Source organism: Sceloporus undulatus, chromosome 9, assembly GCF_019175285.1.
Source record: "Sceloporus undulatus isolate JIND9_A2432 ecotype Alabama chromosome 9, SceUnd_v1.1, whole genome shotgun sequence".
Lineage (NCBI taxonomy): Eukaryota > Metazoa > Chordata > Lepidosauria > Squamata > Phrynosomatidae > Sceloporus > Sceloporus undulatus.
Window position 1 is genome coordinate 22,081,906 of NC_056530.1, and position 10,687 is coordinate 22,092,592.

Sequence of the window (10,687 nt, forward strand, 5' to 3'; positions counted from 1 at the left end):
GCTTGCCCTGCCAACTTATCTCTTCACACTCTTTCTGCTGTTGCTCCCATCTCCCATTCGCCTTGAACAGGGCCCGCGAGCTGAGTCTGGAAGATGAGAGGGATGTCTTTCTGGAAGCCGGGCCTGCTAAGCGTGCCCATGGCCATGAACCTGATGGCTTTCTGATGCCCTCCCTTAGCCTGGTATGTGCTGAAATTACCTATCAAGAGGTGGGAGGGAAGCATCCTTGATCAGTGCTGAGAAACCTCCCTGCAGCCAGGCATGCTTCGACCGCAGGGAGATAAAGTGAGGACCACTTTGTTAGGCACCTCTTTCCCATCCCACCAGGGTTTCCTGCTGAGTGTGGAAGAGTGTTTGGATGCCAGGTCTGAGCGAGGCTGCGGAAGCACCATGGCGCTGGGCAAGAAGCTTCTGTCTTTGGAGGAACCGATGGGTAAGTGGCACCTGCTTTGTCACCAGAGTGAATGTATGGCAGGTTGATAATTGGTCTAGATTTTATTATATAATGGTTGCATAGAACAGGGGTTACTTTTCACCAGATTGCTTCAGTGCAGTTGGTGCAGCCCCTGGGAACAGGTCTGGCTTCAGCAATTGGCATACCAGGACATATCCTGGAATCCATGTTCCCAAAGGGATGATGAGGGTTTGACATCTTGTTTGTTTCCCAGCACCTGACCCTTTCAGCCTGGAAACCATGCTTGATTCCACCACTGGTCTCCTGCGGCTCATGAGTGGCTTTGTTCATTGGTGGTACTGTATTGGCGTATGAGCCAAGTAGCTGTTGCTGGTTAAGCCTGTGTGCAAATGTGAGAAGGAGGGACAGGTAGGCAGTTACCCCAACCTTCATGAACTGGCTTCTTTGGAGGCATTGCTGAAATGGGCCAGGGAGGACAGTGACCATGCGGCTCCCTGGCCCACTGTATCAAACATAGTAGACTCCTCTGATAATACAGAAAAGGTGGGAATAGAAGAGGTGAGGCTGGAGTGTATATCTTCAGTTTCTTCTACCTTAAGAGTGAGTAACCTCCTTTGAATTCAGTTCCAGAACTGAATTCTGAAGTTCTTGGAGGGCTGCGTAGGCAGTAGCCAAAAACACCAAGCATATTATATCTTGAGAGAACCAGCATGGTGTAGTGTTTTGAGCATAGGAATACGATTCAGGAGATCAGGGTTCAATTCTCTGCTTGGCCATGAAAAATCTACTGGGTAACCTCAGGCAAGTCACACACTCTCAGCCCCAGAAACCCCATGACAAGTTTCCCTTATGGTTGCCATAAGGCACACCAGCAACATTTATAGCTTAAAGCTCTTAGTACCAGTAAGGAAACCTTAGGTGAGAAATTTTAATCTTTACCAATTGAGAAAGGAAGCCCACACAAAAGCTGGCTGCCCTCCAAATAATGTCATGGGAAAGGAAAAGCATGGCTATTTGGTTCATATTCGGGCGCCAAGAGGGTCAGAATTGCCCGTGCTTGGCCTTGCTGTTTTGTGCCTTCGGGTCATTTCTGACTTACGGCAAACCTAAGGTGAATCTATCACAGGGTTTTCTTGGCAAGGTTCGTTTAGAATGGGTTTGCCATGGCTTTGACTGTGGCTTTGCCCAAGGTGGCCCACTGGGTTTCCATGACTAAGTGAAGATTCAAACCCTGATCCCCTAGGGTCCTAGTCCAACACTCAAGTAATCATGGTGGCTGCACCCCTGGCCCAGGCAGCTTGAAAACTGAATACATTAAGAGGGCTTCTAGATTAGGATTAATTTGTTCCCATGTCCAAAGCAGCCCAGTTTACATAGGTAATGTTCCTAAGCTAGCTCTCCAAATTTTTAAAGATTTTTAGAAGTGATGGTCTTCTGTATGCTGTTTATTTCAGACGTGCCCCCCCATCCTTTTTTTAAAAAAAGCCTTAACAGCTTTTCTCTCTTTCTCTCATTGTCTGGTTGCCATTCTCTCTCCCTCCTTTCTTGCATCCAGGCCTCTTAGGGGATATGCTGCCGTTTGTGGTGGACGGACCAGCCCTCTCCCAGCTGGCCTTGTTCGATGGCGAGGACGAGGGCTCGGTGCGTAGCGGAGGGCACTTCCAGCTCGGGGAGGAGCTCCTCGTGGAACTGGACCAGGCCACCTGAGCTGGCGGCTGCGGTCACCACTGCCGCACCTTCATCCCACACTCCTGCTCCGCAGACGGGACAAACGGAACCAAATCCAACCCCCAAATCATCCATGAGAGGCCGAGTAGGAGGGGGCTCTTCTTCCTCCTCCTCTTCCTCCTGGTCCACTTCCCAACTCCTTCCTTGTCTCCCCAACTCCCAACCTCTGCTGGCCTCCTCAGAACTCTTCCTACCTCAGTCCTCTCCCCCTCAACGGGCAGCCTCTCCCTTCCGGAGATGGCGAGGGAGGAAGGCCCAGCCGAACTTAGGAGCCTGCATTACGTAGGAACTTGATCTCCCATCACCCCACTCCCTCAATTTGGTGCTTACATACCCTTCTCCGGGTTCCTGAGATGAGTAGCAGAAGGGGGTGGGTTGGGTTCTTTTAAGCACTCAGTCCGGCATCAGTGGCAAGAGTCAGTTCTCTTACAAAACTCCCCGTGTTAAAGGGGGCACCACGGTGTGGTCTATTAAAGACCTCCCTCCTAGGGTTGGCCCTAGACACAGAGGTACACTGTAGTCCTTTAAAACTAGAGATGCAAAACCCATTGCACTATATACCCTTCCTGATACCCTTGGCATTTGCCGCCAACCCAGAGGGTTCTCCTCCCCAAGTTCCCAATTTCTTGCATAAATTCGTCCATTCCTGAAGTAATTGGGACCACTCAATCTTGGGAGATTTCTTTAAAAAGAAATGGGGAGGGCTTGGGACTGGCTTCATATAAGCCTGGGTTAATGCCTGCTTCAGCTTCTTGGGAAACATCTAGCCCTGGTTTCCCAAAATCTTCAGGTGCCTCTTTGGCACCCTCTTAATGTACCTCACTGATGCCCTTACCCTTATGGACATGCAATGGGTATCGTCAGCAGTTCAGGTGAGCTGAGAGATACAGTTTAGGCCAGGGTAGACTGCTCTTGCAGCCCCTGCTTTGTAGTATAAATCTATCCCCCCCCCTTGAAATGGCCAGAAATTATTTCCCCCAGAGAGAGAGAAAGGAAATCATGATGCTCTAGTATTTTGGCCAAATTTAAGGTCTCTTTAAGGTGACATTTACAAAAGAGATCTAAATCATGAGAGCCATGGCCACAGTTTTAAACATAGAAAAACTGAATGTATTCTAGAGTTAAAGGGAGCTAAATCACTTTTTAAAAATGTATTTAAAAAACAACATTCCTCTCTCATTTGGACACATTTACACTTCTTCCGAGGTCCCCTCCGGTCCTCGGTTCTTGTTTGCTTTTTGGGATATCAATTTTTAAATTGAATTTTCTTCAGTGCCCCAAAATTGTACGATTTGGGCTTCAGAAGGAAAACGTAAGTTTGAATCCTATTTGAACCAAACAACGAGGGTTTTTAAAAAACCTTGTAAACAAAGGACAGTGGTTTTACAATCCCAGTCCAGAAGACAATGTTGAGGAGCCTGGTTCTTATTTACAATCTGAAACTTTTAATGACAATCTTAAAAGGCAAGTTTCCTGAATTTAACAGGGAAAACCTGAACTTCCAGTACTAAGAGCACTGGTTGCTAAACAAACCTCTAGGTTTAATGGTGAATTTAAATTGCCATCAATCTGAGAATAGGTTGTTAGGAAGTCAGCATTTCAATCCAGTTTTGTTTGTGGGAGAATGAAATTTGGAAAAGGAAAACTCCCCTCTTTTTGATTTTGTTTTACTCTGATCCCAAATTTCCTACTTGGAAGTAAGTTCCATCAAAGCCAGTGGGACTAACTTCAGAGTAACTGTATATTATAGGATTGAGGTTTCCGCCTAGCACCCTCACTTTTTTTATTGCCTGATCTTATGCATGTTTACTCAGAAGTACATCTCATGGTGTTCAATGGGATTACTTTACTTCCAGGTCAGCATGCCTAGGAGTACAACCTCAGTTGCACCACATGGTGATATCAGCATGGAAAGGTAACTCATTCTTAGCCACTGTGAAGAAATGTTTCATAACTTGAGTCCCAGAAGCCCATCGCTGGAAGCGACAGAAACACTCGCAACCAAATTTTGCGCTTATGAACAAGGTACCTTTCCATTCTGCCCAAAGAGGAAGAGTTCTGTGTAACTCAAAACCTTGCATACACCTGCACTAGCAAAAGTCGTTGAAAGATTGAATGGCCTTACCTCTTTTATGTCTTTTGATATAAAAGGACCATCGTAGTAGTAGTCGATGCTCATCGTAGGGTTACCACTAATTCTATGAGGGAAAGGCTCCTCTGCCTGCCCTTGTTACCTGGAAAGTGTTGCTTCTCCCCATAATGCTATCAAGCCTGGGTGAAACAACATTGACCATGTACACAACTATTAAAACCATAGGCAACTTCCCCTGCATGGATGCAGGTAACCCTAGTTATAAGCCCATTTTTGGGGGGGGGGGATTCCCCAATAGTCTCGGTGGAGGGTTTTGCGTGTTAAAGATTGGATTTTCCACCCATTCCCACACCAGGCTTAAGTCATTACGATTCACTGCTTCCCTTCCCTTCCATCCCTTACTGTCCAAAGCTCTTGGATAAGAAAACAGAGTGTAGGAGACAGTGTAAGCTAAGCCAGTGTTTCTCACCCTTCCCTTGGGGGTGTGTGTGTGTATGTGAAAAAGGATTGCCAGCCCAGCCATCGGTGGCTGAGCAATCCCAATTTTCCTTGCTAACTCCGGAGGGGGGGTTCTGTTTCCCAGCTGAGTAGGAAGCAACAGGGAAATGAAGGGGAAAAAATAGCTCATCCTATGCTTTCTACTCTCTGGAATGCTCCTTCTTCCTCCAAGTAACAGGAGGCAACTCATTGGGGCACCTATTCTGCAGTCATAGTGACCCTGTAGACCAGGGGTTCCCAAACTCTGGTCCTCCAGGTGTTTTGGACCTCAACTCCCAGAGGTTTCAATCACCTTAGCCAATGGTCAAGGATTTTGGTAGCTGAAGTCCAAAACATCTGGAGTAACAGTTTGGGAACCAATGCCTTAGATGAAAGGGCATTCTGGGGTGAATTTTACAGGTAGGTCTTTGAATCCAGGGGCCCATTCGTGCTACACCATTGTAGCACTATGATTCCACTTTTAACTGCCATGCTAAGATCCTGTGGGGACCTAGGCTTTGCAGTTTGGGGAAGCACTAGCACTCTCTGGTTGAGACGTCTAAATGCCTTTTCCTAAACTGGAAATCCTAGGAGTCTATAGGATGCGACCATGATGGTTAAACCATTGTAACCATCATGGTTGCATCCTATGGGCTCCTGGGAATCATAGTGCTACAACTGCATCATGTGAAAGGTCCCCTCCGTCCCTCCCTCTACCCCGAAGGTGTTTGGGAGGTTAAGAGTATTCGAAAGGCTTGATTCAACACCAAACTTGATTAGGATTTGGCCCCTGCTTCCAACCCATCTGGGGCTGTCCATCTTCTTAAATGAAAACTACCAACAGGACTTGGCCAGGATCACGGTCCCTAGCAAGGCAAAGGGTGGTGGGGAGAGAATTCATCCCACTCTTCCTTCTTTTTCTTACTAGCCAAGCTGAGAATTGCAGTCAAAGAGGGACAGGCGCTGCCCTTAACACCACTTTTGCCTCCGTCGCCATTCACCTGTGCCTTTCACGTTGACAACGTCACCAGCACCAAAAAAAAGAGAAGTTGCATTTTTTAAAAAAAGACCAAACCCAACCCCTTCCGATCTCTTCCGGGTTGGAGGAGCAGCGCAATTGTCAGTGGCACTGGAGAATGGGGAGAAACAGGCTGCAGTTTTCTTCCTGGATCCCCAAAATAAGGTGACTCCTCCTGTTTTCCACCAGCGTGGAAGACGAAGGGGGGAAATTATGCACCCTTTTACAACTACCTCCCTGTTCCTAACATGCTTCCTCTCCCTCATTTTGCCCTGCCTTGTCCTAACTTCCAAGCCGCTTGGTTTGAAAAGCAAGGAGGCTGGGGGATAGGGCGGTGCGGTGGGGATTTGGGGGGTCAGAGGGAAGGAGGACCCCTTTGTGAACCATTGAGATCTCAAATACAAGACTGTTGAATTTTCACGGTGAGCGAAACACAACACACACACACAGTGCATATACACACACACACACTAATGCACCAATGCACACACAAAAAGCACGCGCAATCACACGAGGTTGGGCCACCCTTGGCCCGAGGCAGCTCTCTTGTTTTCAAAAGCCGCACTTGACAACACGCACAGAACAATAGAATCTCCAAGCCAGGTGAAGAACACGGGATGTTGCGTCTCTTTCTCTCTTTCGCTTTCTCTTTTATTTTAATTTTTGTTGTTGAATGATTTCTTCTAATTGTTCGTTTTGATTCCCAGCCTTGGAGAAGAGGGGCAGTCGTCTTGCCCCCTCCCCGCCATTCCCCGCCAACCCACTGTTGGATTTCTTTTTTGATTTTCTACCTGGTTTCGTTTTGTTTCTTTTTCAGAGACTGTGGTGAAATGATCATGGCACCCTTTTCTTACTGTCGATGTTGCTATTTGTTGTTATCGTAGGGTTGTAGCTTCTTCATTTCTCGTCTGCCCCCCTCCATCCCCAAAAGCCTGACGCTGTGGCCGTTGCCACCCTCCTCCTTTGGATTTTAACCGGTCCTGCTACTCTTGTTTTTTTACAAAACGGGGGGTTTGTGTCTCTCTTTCTCTCTGCCCTACCCCACACTTTAGTGCTTGTTCTACCCCGGGTTAAAACTTGTTCTGTGGCAGCCATTTTGCGGCAGCTGCTAATTCTGCCATGCCCACTTTTGAGGTGACGTGTCATGCGCATTGAGCATGAGGTGCTAAAAGACACTCGAAACGTGGTGCTTTGTCCCTAGTGGTGGTTTTTTAAGGCCACGGTGTGGCCATGGTGCTCTTGCCCACCCGCAGCCTTCAGTACACCTGCGATGGTTGCTAGCTTACCTAAGAGACTGTGACGGTCAACCCTCCCACCTTTTCTAATTCAGCCTTCTTGTTTGGTGGCTGGTAGCCCAAAAAACAGGTGCCATGGATTATAATCTCACATACGCCCAGGGCAACTGTCCAGCCACCCAGAGGCTATGGTGCTAGTCCTCACGGAGGGTTGTACCCACCTTCTTCCTGCCAGCGCTGCTTTCAAATCTGCAAGAAAGGCGGAATTTGGGACAGGTTACCAGGGACAGACCTGGGAAAAGCTTCAGTCTTGCTTCAAGGTGGGATTAATTAGCAAGCGAAGTCACAGGTCGGGTTGCCAGAATGAAAACTCTACACAGCTCCTGTGCCTTTAATTACTTTGTTGAAGAGGGATTTTTTAAATAAATAAATAAAACTTTCATTGAAATAAAATTCTAATATGTTTCTGAAATCACAAATAAGTTGTACCATCTTCCTGCATGACTTCCAAATTGTTCACTCTTCTGCATATATAATAAATCCACTTGTGTTAAGTTATCCTCAGAGTCACAGCTCCTACCATTTCCTTTAACATTTGATTTAATAGATATACCATTCTAACTAGGATTAATGTTAACTTCTTGGCTCTCCTTCGTATAGTGCAAAATTAAACAATATAAAACGATGTAGAATTAATCTAGAATGTAATGTAGAAGAGGGAATTTCAACAGGTACCGCTTATTATGTGGTTGTGTGGCAAGCAACACCTCTGGAAATTCCCTAAAAGTGATTAAAGGGACAGAGGAGCCTTCTCCAGTTTTAACTCTGGCAACCTTAGTCACAATTGCCCCTTTGGGGGTCTAGAACTGGCAAATCTTGCTTAGAACTTGTTCTTGAATTTGCTGCACAGAACTTGGCAAAATGAGTTTTTGGGACTATGACTCCCAGGATCTCTCAGCCAGCAGTCCCCAAAAGCAACTTTTCCCAAGCTCTGCCCTGTTAAAATAGGCAACTGGTACCCTATGGCAGCTACCCCTATGAAGGGGCAGAGAAAATGGCAACCTCATGTTCAAGGGAACACACATCGCCCTGTCTCTAGCGGCAATTGCTAAGCTGCTAGGGCGGCCCCGGTGCTCCATTCCCGCATTTAGCGGTGGGGATGGCTGGGCCGAACAGAGGATGTGGACCTCCTTCCTTCCCTCCCTCCGGGGCCAGTGGTCCTTGGCAACTAGGCTTCATGGATGCTGGTGCATGGTGCCATCTTGTTCAAGCATCTTGAAGGGGAACAGGTTGCACAAGCCACAGTGCAAAACCTTCACCTTTTGGAGAGACACAACCCCCCTTTTCCGGCCAAGCTTACACACGCACATTGCCCCCTCGCTCCGAATATTTGTCAAGCCAGCCAGCGCTAAAGAGTGAGATCGGTGGCTTTCAAAATGCCTTCTGGGTCCCATATAGTGGGATCAGTCGTGGTACGCGAGTGGTTGTGAAAGGTAATAGATGCTCGCCACTACTGATAAAAACACGCGCACAAAATTGTGGGAGTTTCCTACAGCATTAGTTCCCTGCATTTGGCTTTCTATATATTTTGGACTTCGTGCCTATTGGCCATGCTGGCTTGGGATTCTGGGTGCGGGAGTCCAAAACATCTGGAGAATCAAAGGTCAAGAACAACTTTTCTGTAGCAAATTTGGCTCACTTTTGATCTCAGTTTGGCCAAAGCCCTTTCACACTTCACAATTGTGGTACTATGCACTTTTAACTGCTATGGAAACCTGGGGTTTGCGGTTTAGGGAGAGGTACTTAGAATTCCCAGCCGGAGAGCGCTAACGCCTCACCAAACTACAAACCGCAGGCGATTCAAGCAAAATCATTGTGCTGTAATTGTGTAGCGTGATAGCATGCCTGGCTATGCCTCTAGGACCATGGGATACGAAGTTCTTTGTAACGTGGGAATTCACAGAAGGCAGGATTTTTGAAAACTGTTGATCTTGGGTAGGGCAAAACCTTAGCCTTACAGGCTTGAAAATGGAGGCCTATTGCATCCTTAAGTGCCTCAAGCTGATTTCCAAGATAAGAATGCCAGAAACTTTACGCTTAACCTATGACTTGTGGGTCTTCAGGAAACCTATCTGCCATACTCCGTTTCCTGCTGTTTGTCAAAGGATCTACAACAGTGCCTTGGGTCAAATTATATATGGGGGGATCTTGAGTCTTGTTGAACATTGCAGTCTGTGGAAGAGGGTAGGCAATCCTTCAGAGGCCAATAGATTTCAAATTCCAAGGTTCCTCAACATTAGCTAAGGCTGATAGGAGCTATAGTCCAACAATCTCTGAATGGCCACACATGACCCTACCTTGGTCTAGAATGGGGATGCTCAACCGTTGATCCTCCTGCTCTTTTGTACTTCATCTCCCAGAAGTCTCTTCCAACATGGCCAGTGAGGATGGAGTCTGTGAGCTGAAGTCCATAATGTCTGGAGGACCAATGGATCAGAACCATTGCTCTAAGAACGAACCACAAAGAGCTTGTGACCCTCACTGGGGATCCTTTCATACTACACAAGTGTAGTGCTGTAATCCACTTTAACTGCCATGGAGGCATTTGGGATTCTCAGCCAAAGAGCTCTAGAGCCACAGGTCCAAAACACACTGCAGAATAATCCAGTTTGAGGCTGCTTTAACTGCCTTGGCTCAATGCTAGGGGATTCTGGGAACAGTTAAAGCGGTCTCAAACTGGATTATTTCTGTTTTCATGGGATGTTGCCCAGGCAGTTAAAAGCGGAGGCATGTGTTGAGTGGGTCACAAAATCAGCGCATAGTTTGCCAACCGAAGGGCTTGCTGGCTATGACAAAGGGGGCCGGGACGGGCTTTTTCAAAGGGGAGCCGGTCGCAGGAGGCTGCAGCGTCTCTTTCAAGGCTTTGGGCATCCGTTTATAGTATATCATTTTTATATATCTTGTTGCCTCTGCCCTTGTGTATGGTTAGTATTTCTTTTCTTTGGCCCCCGCTGCCTATGTATCTTATCGCTGTTGTGAAGCATTAAATACGTCTGGTAACATCACTTCTCTCTCTCTCTGATTTTTTTCCCACCTGACTGAAAGTTTATTGGAGTGCCAGTAATATGATTTCTTTGATTTAAACCACTTTTGTGGGCAAAGCCACTTTTTGTGGTTCATTTGGAACAGTTGCTCTAGGCCCCATGCCCAGTGCGCACAGGAAAAGGTTATACACTCGTCCCTCCGCATTCGCTGGGGTTAGGCGCACAGGACCCCTGGGAATGTAATAATAATAATAATAATAATAATAATAGGTTTTATTTATATACCGCCCAATCACTGGGAATCCGAGCGGTTTACAATAGAGGGGATAACAGACAGTTCCCTGCCCACAGGCTTACAATCTAAAAGACACGACACAAAAGGAGAAGGGAATGGTGAGGGAGGGGAGGGAATCAGGTCCAGCATTCTTCTCTCCCTCTGAGGCCTGGACCAAGGCAGATGGACCGGAGGGAGGGCTCTTCTTCTTCAGGCTAGCCCCTGAAGGAACTGGGCCAGCCTACTCTCTCCCTCAGAGGCCGAAAGATGACAGTTAGGGAGGGAAACCACAAGTAACAAAAACATTACGTTTTTACCTGGGAGAACAGCGCTCTAGGAATCTCTAGGTCCTCCAGCATCTGCCAGACATTGACCATAGAATTGCGCTGGAGAAGCTACGAAGG

At 47.1% G+C, this 10,687-nt stretch overlaps 1 protein-coding gene across 8 annotated transcripts in view; it reads left to right on the plus strand.

Annotated features, from left to right (window-relative positions):
* HIF3A (hypoxia inducible factor 3 subunit alpha) overlaps positions 1-10,030 on the plus strand; it is a 48,664-nt gene extending 38,634 nt beyond the window's left edge. For 7 of the 8 annotated variants that reach the window (XM_042439043.1, XM_042439039.1, XM_042439041.1 and 4 more), the window contains exons 13-15: positions 71-182; positions 328-433; positions 1,971-10,030. In XM_042439043.1, coding sequence (XP_042294977.1) covers positions 71-182; positions 328-433; positions 1,971-2,122 — 370 coding nt within the window. In that variant the 3' untranslated portion in view covers positions 2,123-10,030. The other variant, XM_042439040.1, reaches the window with a different exon arrangement.
* The last annotated feature ends 657 nt before the right edge of the window (positions 10,031-10,687 follow it).